This window comes from Cnephaeus nilssonii, assembly GCF_951640355.1.
Source record: "Cnephaeus nilssonii genome assembly, chromosome: 1".
In the NCBI taxonomy this organism is placed as follows: domain Eukaryota; kingdom Metazoa; phylum Chordata; class Mammalia; order Chiroptera; family Vespertilionidae; genus Cnephaeus; species Cnephaeus nilssonii.
Window position 1 is genome coordinate 88,123,889 of NC_137072.1, and position 16,840 is coordinate 88,140,728.

The 16,840-nt window shown below is 41.9% G+C and overlaps 1 protein-coding gene across 11 annotated transcripts in view; it reads left to right on the forward strand.

The window, feature by feature from the left end:
* The window catches only part of FRYL (FRY like transcription coactivator), a 245,723-nt gene that overhangs the window by 171,612 nt on the left and 57,271 nt on the right, over positions 1–16,840 (forward strand). For all 11 annotated transcript variants that reach the window (XM_079771144.1, XM_079771135.1, XM_079771136.1 and 8 more), the window contains 12 exons: positions 686–846; positions 1,391–1,501; positions 2,325–2,479; positions 2,831–2,930; positions 5,608–5,776; positions 7,683–7,942; positions 8,874–9,014; positions 11,934–12,102; positions 14,103–14,187; positions 14,728–14,840; positions 15,803–15,953; positions 16,652–16,755. In XM_079771144.1, coding sequence (XP_079627270.1) covers positions 686–846; positions 1,391–1,501; positions 2,325–2,479; positions 2,831–2,930; positions 5,608–5,776; positions 7,683–7,942; positions 8,874–9,014; positions 11,934–12,102; positions 14,103–14,187; positions 14,728–14,840; positions 15,803–15,953; positions 16,652–16,755 — 1,719 coding nt within the window. The remainder of the gene's footprint in view (positions 1–685; positions 847–1,390; positions 1,502–2,324; positions 2,480–2,830; positions 2,931–5,607; positions 5,777–7,682; positions 7,943–8,873; positions 9,015–11,933; positions 12,103–14,102; positions 14,188–14,727; positions 14,841–15,802; positions 15,954–16,651; positions 16,756–16,840) is intronic.

Below are 16,840 nucleotides of genomic sequence, written 5' to 3' on the forward strand. Positions count from 1 at the left end.
AACTTCCACATTGATTCGTTATGACACGGTTGCATTTCCTCAACACAGATTGCTGCAGAGAACTTGTAGGATAGGATTTTAAAATGGAAAGAATCCTTGGAGAGCTTCTAAACTGGTGGTTTTCAGATTATGTTGTCTTTCCCTCTGGTGCCGTCAGCAAGAGGCAGCAGAATGGGTGTGGATGCAGGCGTCACACTGAACTTAGATCAGCTCCCCTTTTATTTGTTTTGTACATAAAGCTGCTACGTGAGGATTCTTTTGTAAACACAGCTGCACTGCTGAAAACATGCAACGTTTTAAAATAATGTCTGTAGTCCAAAGCTCTCTCTTACCAACCAGCCAAGATCCAGAGGTGTGTTTGTGTTACTAACGTCCTGGCCAAGCCCACCATGTAGCCAGCAGCAGCCCAGGGGGCCGCAGGCTCCCCACAGCCTTGTGCCTGCCAAGAGGCTCTGCTTGCCGGGACGCTGTCTCCCACGTAACGCAGGCCCCGGTGACGGGCTGCAACCTTGGTGCTGTCACTTGCCTCCGTGTAAATGATTTGTCGCTACAGAGGTTTTTGTTAAGTTAAAATGAAAACATTTCTGTTTTACGGTATTACATGTTGACTAACAAACACGTTGAAATGCACATTGAAGTAAAAGAAATGGGAATGAATTTTTCTCCGTCTCTGTGTCCTTTACAGTGCACCAGAGAAGAAGTATTTTCCCTCAGCAGAGCCTTCGTCATAGTTTGTTCATGCTGTTCAGTCACTGGGCAGGTCCTTTTAGCATCATGTTTACTCCCCTGGACAGATACAGTGATAGAAATATGCAAATTAACAGACATCAATACTGTGCACTAAAGGTATTTACTTAGCAATCTGATTGCTTTTTTCTTACGTTAAGAGTGTAGTTAAAATTTTTGTCTCTCAATGTCTAGTATTATAAAAAGGGTAGGGATTTCTCCTGAGTACCTGAGAGTATTAGAATGTATATAATTTGCTTGCTGTATTTTTGTACTGGAAGTTTATTTGAATACATAAAATACAGTACAATGTAAGAACCTTCAGAATCTACCCCAAATTTTGAATTCCATTGTCTTAAAGAGGATCACCTAAAAGAAATACCTTTTTTTTTCCCCTACGTAAGTGCTTTCTCTTGCTTTGTTTTTTGTTTTTTTCTTCTTTTCCGGTACTGTTCAAACTCCATTTCTAATTTGGTACCATGGTACTTACTACTCATAATAAATTACTTAGTTTCAAAAAATCACTATTGTGCTTTTCTTTGTAAAGACAAAAAGGTGTTGTAGCTACATAAGCATGGGTAAAAATAGCCTGCCTCTTCTCATTAAACAGCCACCTGTTACCTCCGAAATGTTTTAAATGTAATTCTAATATTATTGTTTGAAGGCTATGTCTGCTGTGCTATGTTGTGGCCCTGTTGCAGATAATGTAGGACTTTCATCAGATGGCTATTTGTACAAATGGTTGGATAACATTTTGGACTCTCTGGACAAAAAGGTAATTATCGGTAATTCCCTTAACATTTCATAATTGTCATTGCATTATTTGGAATTAGCGTATGGCCCACTAAAAAACAAGTCGTTTTTAAAATAAGATAGGTTAGAATTACATGCAGAAAACATACTCTGTAAATTAAATCAGATGCCATAATCTAAAACTTCTAATTCTTATTTATTACACACTCTTGGATCGTTTTAATTTCCCTTTTATGTTACAGGATTAATGCAGTAGTGTGTACACATCTCACAATAGGGTGCTAAGTCTACAAATAAAGTGTTAACGTAGAACACATTGAGCTCTACGGAAGAAGCGTTATTTGCTGTGTTTAATTTCTTGTTTTGGACCACCCTCCAATTCATCATTCTTTCTGGCCCTCTGGACCCTGTGCCCTGCGCACTCTCATAGCACGTGCGCACAGGCGTCACAGTTTAAGACAGAACTTACATGTTTTCCCCTCAGAATACTTTTTCTATTGGGTTATCAGTAAAGCTTGATAAAAATAACTGGAGAGGGTAATAGCTCACTTTGCTGACAGCGCTGCATCACTGTCCATGTTCGCCCACCGCCCCAGGGGCTCTGTGGGAGGAGGGAATTGCCCTGCTCATGATCTTGGCAACATGCCGGCGTCCACAGTTAATGGATCCAGGTCGCTTTTTCTAGTGGCTGGATAAAATGAGAAGGAGTTGGAAGAGAAGAGACTTGAGTTTTGTGTTCAATGCAATAAGGACATGCATGATGTCTTAATAAAATGTTGAGAAGCAGACAGTTGAATCATCTACGACTCTCTCTGTCCTGGGCAATTTGTGTGACCTTTCCGTAGGTTCATCAGTTGGGCTGTGAAGCGGTGACGTTACTCCTGGAGCTGAACCCGGACCAGAGCAACCTGATGTACTGGGCGGTGGATCGGTGTTACACGGGCTCCCGGAGGGTGGCCGCTGGCTGCTTTAAGGCCATCGCTAACGTTTTCCAGAACAGGTACCCCCACTCCTGTTTTTTACAATTTATTTAGTTTTTCTTAAGAAATTATTTCCATTAGAATTCAGAAATACTAATTTAGAAATAATTCCATTTGAATTCAGAAACCAGTATTTTCTTAAGCTCTATCAGATATTAACCAAAATAAGGATAATGATCATCATGCATTTGTTGAACCTTTTAACCTTAAAAAACAAACAAAACAAAAAAGCACACAACATCAACAACAACCCAGTCACTTCCTGGGCATGGCTGCTGCATGCCTGCATTCTGGCCCCGGTCTACCATATTTATTAGCTCGTGTGAAGGCCTCTAAATATTCCGTTCCTAACATGTGGAATTTGTCCCTAGGGATTATCAGTGTGACACAGTGATGCTCCTAAACCTGATACTGTTTAAAGCAGCTGATTCTTCTCGAAGTATCTATGAAGTTGCTATGCAACTCTTACAGGTTTGTAAACAAAAGTTAATGAAAATCTTTTTACTCGGGACCTAATGAAGCATATCAATCTCTTCTTGCCTTGGAAGTATACTGATATTCAGCTTGATTTTTAATAGCAAACTCTAGTATCAATTCCTGAGGGTCATTTGAAATAGAAGACAAAGATAATATGGGTCATTTAAGTTGTTGTAGAGGGATTATATATGTTACCCCACACTTGTGTGTGCGCCAGTACTGATAAAAATTGAGTGGTTAGGGCCTATGTATGTGTCTAACTATTTCTGTTCAGATAAGGCTGAGTTGAATTTTTTTTGGGGGGGGGGAACCAACTGAAAAATAATTAGCTCTTTTATGATAACCTTGTATAATTTTCCTTTATTAGGCTGAGAAATATAAACTAGAAAATTAACTTGCCAAGCATGGATGCATCATTATTATACAACTAGAGGCCCGGTGCATGAAATTTGTGCATGGGGCGCGGGGAGGGAGTGTCCCTCAGCCCAGCCTGCACCCTCTCCAATCTGGGACCCTTCGAGGGATGTCCGACTGCCCGTTTAGGCCCAATCCTGGTGGGATGGGCCTAAACGGGCAGTCAGACATCCCTCTCACAATCCAGGACTACTGGCTCCCAACTGCTCGCTTGCCTGCCTTCCTGATTGCCCTGCCAGCCTGATCACCTCCTCACCACTTCTGCCTGCCAGCCTGATCACCTCCTCACCACTCCCCTGCCAGCCTGATTGATGCCTAACTGCTCCCCTGCCAGCCTGTTTGCCCCTAACTGCCATCCACTGCAGGCCTGGTCACCCCTAACTGCCCCCCCCTGCAGGCCTGGGTCCCTCCCAACTGCCCTTCCCTACAGGCCCGGTCGCCCCCAACTTCCCTCCTCTACCAGCCTGGTCACCCCTAACTGCCCTCCCCTGCTGGCCTGATTGCTCACAACTGCCCTCCGTTGCAGGCCTTGTCTCTCCCAACTGCCCTCCCCTGCTGGCCATCTTGTGGCCATATTGTGTCCACATGGGGGCAGTATCTTTGACCACATGGGACAGCCATCTTGTGTGTTGGAGTGATGGTCAATCTGCATATTACTCTTTTATTAGATAGGATAGAGGCCTGGAGTATTGGGTGGGGGCCGGCTGGTTAGCCCTGAAGGGTGTCCCAGATCAGGGTGGGGGTTCCCTTGGGGCATGGGGTGGCCTGGGCGAGGGGCCTCTGGTGGTTTGCAGGCCGGCCACGCACCCTGGCAACCCAAGCAGAGGCCCTGGTATCTGGGGTTTATTTATCTTCTACAATTGAAACTTTGTAGCCTGGAGCGGAGCCAACCCTTCTGCTTGCTCCGTGGCGGCAGCCATTTCTGTTGGGATTTATGTATCTTCTATAATTGAAACTTTGTAGCCTTAAGCTGAGGCCTGGGCTGGCCAGGGTGTACAGAAAGCTTGGCTTCCTCCATCGCTGGGGGCAACCCTAGCCTCCTGCTCTTTCCAGCTCCGTAGCTGCTGCCATTTCTGTTTGGATTTATGTATCTTCTATAATTGAAACTTTGTAGCCTTGAGTGGAGGCCTAGGCCAGCAAGGGCAGGCGGAAAGCTTGGCTTCCTCCATTGCTGGGGAAACCCAAGCCTCCCTCCTGCTCTCTGTGGCTGTAGCCATCTTGGTTGTGTTTATTTGCATATTTTCTCCTGATTGGCTTGTCGGTGTGGCTTGTGGGCATGGCTTGTGGGTGTGGTGGAGTGATGGTTAATTTGCATATTACTCTTTTATTAGATAGGATGCTTAACTAATGGATAATAGATTGAGGTTCTTTACTCAATCAAGGGTTAAGAGTGAGATTCAAGGAGATGCTGATCTTTCCAAAGGGTTTGAATTACACCCTAATGTCTTTAATTAATAAAGTTCAAGGGGGCTGGGTGGAAAAGGTGAAGGGAATAAGAAGTACTAATTGGTAGTTAAAAAATAGTCACGGGGTTATAAAGCATAGGGAATGTAGTAAACAGTGTTGTCATAACTATATATGGTACCAGGTGGATACTTAAAATATTGGGGGGACCACTTTATAAAGTATATGATTATCTGACCACTGTGCTGTACACCAGAAACTAATACAAAATAATGTTTATTGTAAACTGTAAGTGAAAAATAAAATTTAAAAGAAGAAAGTTCAGTGGGGGAAAAAGGAGACATATGTACTACTATTTGTAATACTTTAAACAATAAAAAAAATAAACCTTGTTAAAATAAAAAAGAAGGAAGTTCAGTAGTGTAGCTCTTTACAAAGTTTAACATCAAAAGAATGTTTAGTTTATATTCCATATTTAATGTGTGATTAACCAAGACCTGTTTGAAGATTTTCTTTCCACTTACACTTGTTTTATATAGTCATATATTTGACCTGGAAAGTGGTATGTCTTTTTCAAGTAATTTTATGTTAAGTTGCTGAAGTTATTTTCAAACTATGCTACTAACCCAAAACATTGCCATTAAACACAAGGAGTGCAATGCCTTGTACACAGTTACACGTCTTTTGCAAACATTTCTTGGTATTTAAGATTAACGTGAAATATTTTACAATATATGTAACTATGTAATTTTTAAACTGGAATATTTCTTGGGAGGATATTTTATTTTTTTAATGATAGTTGAAATTTGGAGGACCCATAACATCTTAAATTGATGGCATTACATCCCCGTAGATCCTGGAACCGAAGATGTTTCGCTATGCTCACAAATTGGAGGTTCAGAGAACAGATGGAGTGCTCAGCCAGCTGTCTCCTCTGCCACATCTGTATTCTGTGTCATATTATCAGTTGTCTGAGGAACTAGCAAGGGCATATCCTGAGCTAACTCTCGCCATATTCTCAGGTATGATCGTTGAACTGGTTAGTAGTTTTTTCCTTTTTTAGCAATCATTTCTGAAATACTACTTTTAGGAAACTTTAACTATATGGAAGTTGAGGTTGAATCCATACATGTACTTACATGGAGAATTTTTTTCTTTAATAAGAACTCTTAATACTGACCTGTCATGATATTTAGATATTAATGAAGTATTTACAGGACCTCTCACTTTTTCTCACCTTTCCCTCCCTTCTTCACTCCCCTGCAGGAAAAAACAAACAGAAATGTAAAGAGGTCTTCACATGTCATTTTGAAATATTTTTTGCCTGGCCAGAAATAATGCGCGTCAGTCAGTTGAGCGTCATCCTGTGCACCGAAAGGTTGCCGGTTCGATTCTTGGTCGGGGAACATACCTGGGTTGTGGGTTCAGTCCCCTGTCGGGACAAGTGCAGAAGGCAACTCCTCGATATTTCTCTCTCACATCGACGTTTCTCTTTCTCCTTTTCTCTCCTTCCTCTCTAAGCATGTCCTCGGGTGAGGATTAAATTTAAAAATACATATTTCTTTAGTAGACCTCGAACTTACTGAATCTTTTAGTATGTGTTTTATCTGTGTACTGGCCTGTCTTTAAAATACTGCAGGGATTGGGCTTGCTTCAGCAGCACATATACCAAAATAATGCAGAGGCCACGATACAGGTTTCTTTCCGTAGTTAAAGCCTCTCATCATAGGGAAAGGTCCTGCACAGCCTCCAGCAAAACTATTGCTAGGAGCCTGCATTGCTCTCTGGTCCAGCTTCCTTTACAAAGAATCCTGCCTGCCAAGGTTTCTGTAACATCAGGGTCCTACCTAGCTGGGTCTCCCTGGCCTCAGCTTTAGGAAAATTTGAGGTCCATCTGGTTTAATCTTCTACCTAAAGAACACACTATTGTAAATGCCCCCATCATACTCTGCCCTTTAGCTGAAAAGTTCTAATTATAACACGGAAGACACTCAGCTAGTTTTTCTGCTCTCCACCTGCAGCACGATCTTGTTCTCTTCTGGGTACCGCACATGCACCACACCCGGGTCTGCTGTGGTCTTTTCTTCCCTTCAGGCTCAAGGCAGAGCGGCCTCCACGGTGCCTATTTCAGCAGTGGAAATGGCTTGTTTCCCACACTTAATTACTGAGTGGGGAAAAATAACTTACATTCTCCTAACATTCCGTTCTTCAGCAATTTCCCTGTTTGGTTCACACGGGTAGGTGGCAGGGATCATGCCTCTTCTTTTTAAATTTGTTTTTAATGGATTTCTGAGCGGAAGAGAGAGAGAGAGAAACATCAATGATGAGAGAGAATCATTGATCAGCTGCCTTCTGCACGCCCCACACTGGGGATCGAGCCCGCAACCCAGGCATGTGCCCTGACTGGGAATCACATCGATCTTGTGAATAGTGCGGCTGTGAACATGGATGTGCAAATATCTTTTTGAGACCTCGCTTTGGGTATATACCCAGAAGTGGGATTGCTAGATCATGTGGTGGTTCTTTTTTCACTTTTTTGAGGAGCCCTTACACTGTTCCATAGTGGTTGCACCATTTTACAATCTCACCAACGGTGTGCAAACGTGTATTTATCTTAACCACCAATGGCATTTTATATAAAAAGTAAGAATGTGATATGTGTTAGCTGTTAATTTTCTTTATGATGTCATCAAGGCCAGATTTATTAAAAGGAGAAACAGTACTCACAATTCTTAAATGCAGTGAATAAAATTTGGCTTCCTTTTCTTTAAGTTTGAAATTAATTACAAGTCAAAGAAAAGGGAAGTTATATCAGGTGTTCCCTCTTTTGGCTTGGGTTTTTTTTGTTTGTTTGCCTTTTTTTTTTTTAACTTAATTGTTGAAAGTATTGCAAATGTCCCCTTTCTTTTGGCTTCTTTATAACTATAGAGATAAGCCAGAGAATTCAGACAGCTCACCCTGCTGGGAGGCAAGTAATGCTGCACTACCTGCTGCCGTGGATGAACAACATCGAGTTGGTAGATTTAAAACCTTTGCCCACAGCAAGGCGACATGATGATGATGAAGATGATTCCTTAAAAGATCGAGAAGTCATGGTGACTAGCCGGCGCTGGTTACGAGGAGAAGGCTGGGGATCCCCACAAGCCACTGCCATGGTTTTGAACAACCTGATGTACATGACAGCGAAGGTAAAATGGGTTTGAACTGGCAGCTGCTGCACAGAATGACTGCGTTAGGAGGAGTAAACAAGGTTAGAAGTGGATGAGGAGATTAGATAATCCTGTGATAATCGAACATATGCATTATAAACTCCTTTCTCTAAAATAAACTTCTCATTAGATATAAAATATCTTCTTGGCTAGGGGGGGGGGGATCTAAAATCATGTAATTACAGTCAGGTGCCACTTAAGGACAGGGATGTGTTCAGGGGAATTCGCTGTTAGGCAGTTTCTTCGTTTATGAATGTCGTGGAGTGCTCTTACACAAATCTAGATGGTACAGCCCCTACACACACAGCTGTGTGGTATAGCCCATGGCTCCGAGGCTACAAGCCTGAACAGCATGTACTGTACAGAGCACCGCGAGATTAAATCAAGCTCAAAAGAAAGTGATGAATCAGGAGATGCGGTAAAACACGAGATATATGAGGCTGTTGCTGGCATATTGTTATGCGGCAGACTTTTTTTTTTTAATAAGTAGAAAGAATATGCTGTATTTTCAACCAATAACATTATCGAGTATCATGTACTGTACACAATTGTATGTGCTATACTTCTGTACGACTGGCAAATATCAGCATTACCTCAAACACATGACTAATGTGTTGTGCTATGATGTTATGACATGACATCGCTAGACAATAGAAATTTTTGGCTCCCATGTGATCTTCTGGGACTACCATTGTACGTATTAGTCTGTCGTTGACCGAAATGTTATGCAGTCCATGACTGTAATGGTATTTATGTATAGATTGGTTGAAAGAGGTGATCATTCCTCTGAAGAATGGGAAAGATGGAAGCTTCCTGTAAAAACGTTGCTTCCTGATATTGCATGATGTGACCCGTTTGCTGCATAGTAGGCAGCCTTTACTGAGATGCGTGTTGTGTTTCCTGCACCTAGTATGGCGACGAGCTGGCCTGGTCGGAGATGGAGAACGTGTGGACCACACTTGCAGATGGCTGGCCGAAAAACCTGAAAATAATTTTGCACTTTTTGATTAGCATTTGTGGAGTGAATAGTGAACCAAGCCTCTTGCCTTACGTATGTATTCAAGATGATATTTAACTTTATAAAAAAAAGTTAATGGTGTCTTGTCAAGTCAGAGTATAGGCATCAGTAGACCAGCAGAGGCAAAGCAGGGCCAGGCTAAGGACAGTCAGGAAATAGCACGTGGGTTTACTCTCCGATTTATTTAACAAATATTATTGGCCAGGCGCTCTTATTACAGGCCAGGCGCTCTTCAGGGTTCTGGGCATTATAATCTGACGGCTGGTGCAGATTTTACTTATTTAATGAATGAGTCAGTAATTTAATCAAGTCCAGGCATGATAAGGGCTGCAAAGGAAAACTGCAGAGGACTGAGAGTGAACAGCTTGGAACCGGGGCTGTCTGGGAGGATGAGAGATGATGCTCCAGAGACAGTGTGATTGGAGCAGAGGCCACATGGCAGTGTTTGCTGGGCAGGTGCTGGCATTGGGACAGTAGATGGAGCACGGTGGTTAGTCAGAGTTCAGTGCCTATAGGATTGTGCCTAAACCCGTGTGGAAGCAAAGGAAAGCTTGGTAAGAGATAGACCATGAGGAATAAGGCAGTCTTTGCCTTGTAAAGGGAAAAGCAATTCTTAAATCTGCTCAAGTTAAGAGTATATGAAACTATCAACCATGAGGGTTGAACTGAATACACATATGCATGCAAACACACGTGTACACTCTCTCTCACCTACTTTGGGTCTTTTCCCAAATGTCCATTCTCCTGGACACCTTTGCTGGCCCATTCCATCTAAAACTGTAATTGCCCTGCCCCCCACACAAGAGTCTTCTTTTTTTCTTTCCCTGCGTTGTTGATTTTCCTAGTATTTATCATCATCAAACATATACAGGGTGGGGGGTAGGAGTGGGTAAATGGGGGATAAATGGTGATGGTGGTGAGCACACAGTTCAATTACACATGATTCATTATGGAATTGTACACCTGAAACCTATATAATTTTATTAACCAAGTCACCCCAATAAATTTTTTAAAAGGAGCAATTTTTAATGATAATAATAATTCCTTAGTTATAATTTTTTAAATGATACAAGTACTTCATCTACATTATTTCATTTAATTCTCACAATAAGTCTGTGATTTTGGTAAGACTACCACAGTTTTACAGATGAATAAAACAAGGCAGAGAGAAGAGCAATTTCCTTAAAGTCACACATCCGATTAGCATCATCACGTGGTAGGTGGAGCTGGAGCTCCAGCCCAGCTGTGTGTGTGAGGAGGGTGAACATTTCATGGACAAGGGGGCGGAGTTGGGGTGAGGGTGGGGCTCGAAGACTTGGCAGGATTGGGGGCAGCGGTGCACCTGGTGCGGCCAGGTGACTGGACCTGAGGACGGGGGATCAGCGCGTGAGCAGGTTGGATAGGAAGTCAGTTAGCAGTGGGCAACCATGATGAGACTTGTGGTATGATAGACTAAAGCTGGTTTTAAGATTTCTCCAGAGGTCATGAAAAGCAGAACTTCTCACATGTCTGTGTGCATGCGAATCACCTGGTTCCGATTCTAGAGGGGAGGCGAGGATACGGCCCGAGATTCTGTATTTCTAGCAAGGTCCCAGGCGATGGCTGTGCTGCTAGGACCACAGTTGAGTGGTAAAGGGAAAAGTATGGAGGAACATACATATAAGGCACACTACTGGGATTTTTTTCACTTAACTCAGACTATGTACTGGGTTACAGTGCTTTGTACATCTTAACTTGCTTAACTCTTAACTGCTTTCTGAAGCCGGTGCTATTGCCCCATTTGCAGAAGGGAAAACAGAGGAACTTTCCAGCTCCTCTAGGTAGTAAGTGTTAGATCTGCATTCCGATCCAGGCTGTGTAATTTGGGTTCAGTTTAGTTCCAGGTCCTTTCTTATTCTCTACTCTATGCTGCTGGGTTGAATGTAGAGAATGGGAAAGCAGAATAAAAGATAAATCCTGGGTTTAAAGGCTGCCTGACTAAAAATTAGAGGAATACTTGGGATGGTATTAATTCAGTTTTTTCTCATTAAAAAGATACATTGTTTTATAGGAGAGCAATTATCTTTTGCTTTTCTTTAACCACCAAAAAAAAAAAAAAGGTAATATGCAAATAGACCGAGTGGCAGAACAACTGAATAACCAATCAAAGTGTAATATGCTAATGATATGCTAAGGCTGCTCAACCACTCGCTATGACATGCACTGACCACCAGGGGGCAGACAGTTGACCGGTTGGCCAGTCACTATGACGTGCATTGACCACCAGGGGGCAGATGCTCCAAATGGTGGGTTAGCTTGCTACTGGGGTCCGGCCAATCAGGACTGAGCAAGATGAGCTGGACATGCCCTGGAGCCCTCCCGCGGTCCCTCCCCACCCCGATAGTGCACCAGTGGGGTTACTCACCCTGGCCTGCGCCCTCTCGCAATCCGGGACCCCTCGGGGGATGTCGGAGAGCTGGTTTCAGCCCAATCCCACAGGCCACTACCCTTGGGAGGGCACCAGACGCAGGGCTCATGGTTGGTGAGCACTGCTGTGGCAGCGCAAGCCTCTCCCGATTGGGACTGATTGGGCGCCAGCCCACGGCAGGCACGTTGGGGCCGGGATGAGCAGGAGTGGCAGGTAGGAGCTGCAGGCAGTGTTGGACTGTGGGTTTCGGCCCAATCCCTGCAGGCCACCCCGAGGATCCCCACCTGTGCACGAATTTGTGCACCAGGCCTCTAGTTAAACAATATATTGAGATCATTTTAATAAGATACAATGTTGAGGGTTGGAGGGAGGATAGTATTTATAAAGCTGATTAATCGGTGTTTTATTGCTGATCAATGTTATATTCAATTTTAATTGTGCTTATTGATCTACCACGTAAAATGGAACTTATAAAATTTGTCTCAAGACAGGTTTATGAAGTAAAGATTTTGATTTTTCTTTTCTGAATGGCCTCCCTGTGACAGGTGAAGAAAGTTGTTGTATATTTAGGTAGAGACAAGACAATGCAGTTGCTGGAAGAGCTGGTGAGTGAGCTGCAGCTGACCGACCCCGTCAGTGCAGGAGTCACGCACATGGATAACCCCCCGTATTACCGCATCACGTCCAGCTACAAAGTCCCTTCTGTCACCTCAGGTGAGAAGTTACAACTGGCTACTCCGTCACAAAAGAGAGGCTTTACCTAATTGTTCATTTTAGCAAGCGTTTGCTTTAAACATCATGAAAATAAAAGCAAACATGAGTCATGTATGGTAATTAGCTTGACAAGATTTTGTAAATCCTCATATGACTCAAGAAATTTGACAATCTAAAGATTCTTAGTATTATAGAGGGAAACATTTATATACTTATTCAGAACCAGAATATAGATTTATATATCCTTATATTCATTTTAATGAATATAATTAATGTTCAATATAGAAAACACAATTGAAATTACACTGTAATTTTATTTTTCATTATTTGAGCATATATTGTACATAGTGTCCAATTTTGTGAGTGAGTATATCTATCCATATATATATTACAGTTATTATAATATTTTGAATTGAAAATACAAAGTCCCCGAGGGAGTAACTTCCAGTGAAAATTGATTATAACATCTGGGATATTGTAGGTTAAATTTTTATGAAACTCTTTGTTTATAAACACTCAGTTTGTATTAAATGTTTTTGGCCTGTTCATTATAACACTATCTGTATAATTGGAAATCTTTTATATCTTTGAAATTTATTTTTTGTCATCTATTTTTATCTCAGCCTTTTGTTCTACTTTCTTAAGGATTTCTAATAATCTTCTATTGAATTTTCCATATCTGCTAGAATGTTTTTAATTCCAAAGACGTGGTGTGTGTTTTTTATTAGAATTTATTTACTAACACTCTGTTCATGTTTCATAGTTGAACTATCCACTTCTATATCTGATAAAGTTTTCTCCTCCCAGCATAAGTTCCTATTTTCTCTGTATTACTGTTTGTTTTGATTTGTCTTAGTAAAAGCTTTCCTCAAAAGCCTACCGATTCTAGGTTGGTCTTTTCATAAAGAGTGGAGTATAAAAGAGTTGACTGGATGTTCTGTAGGTATATATGGAACTTGTTGACTTGGTCATTTGTTGTACAATGATCTCACTGATGCAAGTGTCTCTGGGACTTTTCTCTTGGACTAACCTAGTTTCCCAGACAAAACTCTACTAGTCACATGCCTACAGTAGAGGGTGTAGGGTTGTGTGTGTGTGTGTGTGTGTGCGCGCACACACACACACATATACATATAATCCATAGATACACACAACATAACCTTCTGGAAGCCCATGGGGTGAGAAGATTTCAGGGGGTACAGTCTCAAATTTTAGTATGTGTATTTTTATGTAATGCCCCTATTCTCAGTGAAATACTTTCTCCCTCAATTGGACATGGTGTCCTAGTCCAGAAATCTTCTGACTTAGTCTCATCAGAAAAGATTTCTGGATGTGGAAAGAGACAGCCACCCAGTTATAAGAGGGAAGGGGATAGATCTTGGGGTCCAACTACTTCTGCAATAGATTTTCAACCTATTCTGCCCTTTTTTCTTTTTGTTCTTTTTTTATAGTGAGATGAAGGGAAAGGGATAGAGAGTTAGAAACATCAATGATGAGAGAGAATCATTGATCAGCTGCCTCCTGCATGCCTCCTACTGGGGATCAAGCCTGCAACCCAGGCTTGTGCCCTGACCAGGAATCCAACCGTGACCCCTGGTTCATAGGTTGACGCTCAATCACTGGGCCACACTGGCAGGCCCAATTCTGCCATTTTTAGCACCACCTTCAATCCTTACTTCCAGCGGTACTTGATGCCACTAATTTCTGAGACTTTTTGGAGATTCAACAATATAGGTATGGAAGCTTCTTGGTTTCCTTAACTACCATCTTAGGACTCAGCCTTCTTAACACTTAATTTACTTCTTGTCCATTTGTTTTTCAGCATCCTATTGCTATTGTCTTCTTTCCTTCTTGGTCACTATGAGTACATTCCTTTTTAACAATTCCTTTGCTCTCATTTTACTGGAGTTTTGACATCTATAATTTGATGGGGTTTTTTTTCTCCTATTGAGTTATTACAGGTTTTAAATGCACAGATACTGTTTTATTTCTGATTACAGGAACTACTTCCAGTAGCAATACCATGGTAGCTCCCTCAGAAGGCAATCTTGATAACAAGCCCATGAAAGAGAACACTGAAGAGAGGTAAGCATTTGCCTGTTCTTTCTCAGCCTCTCAGTGGGACCGTCACTGAGTGTCGTTGGGGTAATCGGCCATCTCTGCATTGGGATGGGTATTCATTGGGTCAGAATTCTAGTGAAAAAATACATTGCCATTTTGGGAATTTTCCACATGGACGGTTTCAACAGTAAAGATGCTGATGTGCCAGACCCTTTTCTGTTCTCTCAGGGATGGACTGGTGGAGTGTGGTCAGTGACTGTTTTGTTTGTGTTGTTTACATTTTTAAACTTTTCTCAGTGGATGTTTACTCTGCCTGTTTCCTATAAAACAGGTTTCACCAGAACATAATACTAGCACAACAATTTAAGAAAAATCTTCAGGTAGAAACAATTGACTTAAAAGCTTAAGCTTTTGGCTTGTGAGGTGAAAATTAATACGTTATCCTGGTAAACTTCCATTCATATTCTGTGTACTGTGTTCTCTTTGAAGCATAGAGAGTGTAACGTAGCGTACAGATACCGTTTTCCCGTGAGCCGTGACTAACTGCAATGATCCTTCCCCTAGCTACGTGCACCTAGACATCTACAGCGGACTAAACAGTCACTTAAATCGTCAACATCACAGACTAGAATCTCGATACAGTAGCAGCTCTGGAGGATCTTATGAAGAAGAAAAAAGTAATACATTCAAAATGTTCTCTTTTTTATATATAATTACAATGGTGAGGTGTATTATTAATTATATTAATGCTAATCTCTTTTTCCAGTAACTTGTTTTTAAGAAGAGTATTTAACTGCCACTAGTGGTGTTCCAACATAATCTGAAATGTCTTGATTTTAAGAGACAGCATAAGTGGGGAATATTTGTTTTAAAAGCCCAGGTTCCCTGTAGATAAATCAAGGAACTTTAAAAAAAATAGTTCTCAAAGAGCATCATGGAGCAGACACTGACAACAGGCTGCTTTTTTGATCAGGTGCTCTTTCTCCCTGGAATCCTGTTTTATTCGAGTTCTCCCTTGCAATTGCAAAGTGAGCAATCTACCCGAGTTCACCGTGACACTAGGGTAGGGTAGAATGGAAGCACAAGCCTTCAGACTGGGAAGGGGCCCTGAAGACGGTCGGGTCCAATCTCCTCATTTTGCACAGGATGGAAACTGAGGTCCAGAGAGGTTAAGTGACTTACCCACGTCACACAGAACTCACATTTCCCGATGGCACTTTCTATCACACCCTGCAGCCCCCCCGGTGCAGAGCGGATTTCCTTTTCCGACGGGTTTTTGTTGGCCCTCTCTCAGGAAATTTAGAATTGAGCAACTTACCAGAAGGCCCTGTTACCGAGGCAGCTTCACCTGTCATGTGGTTCCATGGCTTGGGCATCCATTATGGAGCCATAAGAAACTGCTACTGTAGTTTCGCTTTGACATGAAGGCCACAACCTCGACTGGTATCTCTTTCTCTCTCTGACTTGCTTAATTTGAGAATACCTGTACCCCAGGTCTTTCCTAGCCAGCAAATGTCAAAAGCGTGGGAAATTGTTCTGATCACTTTCCAATGCTATAAATAGTTGGTGTCTTACTAGAGTTTGCTTATATTGGCAGAAAATAGATGGTGTAGAAAATGAGATCATTTTATTTTGATAGGTGACTCAATGCCACTTTATTCTAATTGGCGACTGAAAGTGATGGAGCATAATCAAGGAGAGCCACTGCCCTTCCCACCAGCTGGAGGCTGCTGGTCACCACTGGTGGATTACTTGCCTGAAACGTCATCACCTGGATTACCTCTTCACAGGTGGACTACAGCGTCATTCCTATTTCATACGAGCCAAATTCTGCTTAACACTGTCGGCTTTCTCGATGCCATCGGACAGCACAGGATACAAGCAGCCTTCTTCCTTTAGATACCGCCACAAATGAGCTCAGTGTGCTTAGGTTTTAAGAAATCTAAAAACTCATCATTCTGACTGTATGCCATTAGTATTATGAAATCTACGCGTGCTGCTGCTCTTTCTGGGTGTCTGGCATAGTTACTTGACCTTTCTGGGACCCAGTTACTACATCGGAAAAGTACGATTTTTATGGTGGTAGGCACGGTTACTTTGAGTTGAGTTAAACTGAACTTTACCTAACGGAATCGCAGGAGAACAGTTACTACATTCTTTGAAAACTTATTGATGCACCAAACACGCATTGAACACCTACTATGTGGCAAGCAGTGTGCCAGGTCTTAGGGTTGCAGATGAAGAAAACATGGCCCTTGACTTGAAGGAGGCCTTAGCAGATGGTTTTGTTTTTGTTTTTCCTAAAATTGTCACTTAACAGTTTCTTCGGCTGAATTCCTTTTCCTCTCTTTTTCTTGAGAAGTTGTTTTTTGTTGTTGTTGTTTTTCCCCCCCCACAAAATACAATGTTAAAGTCTTCAAGTGATTTGCATATGATTTTCTCTAGGTTTACTCTAGTGAAACCTTAATAATACTCTTATTTGTCATAGGTGTAACATAGCAGTGATCCTTTTGACTGACCTGATCATTGATCATAGTGTGAAGGTTGAATGGGGAAGCTACCTCCATCTTCTTCTTCATGCAATTTTTATAGGTAATACATAATTTGACCCTAACTCCTTCGTTTTATGTTTGTGTGATAACTGAAAGGCGGTATGACTTAACGAAGTTTCAATGTG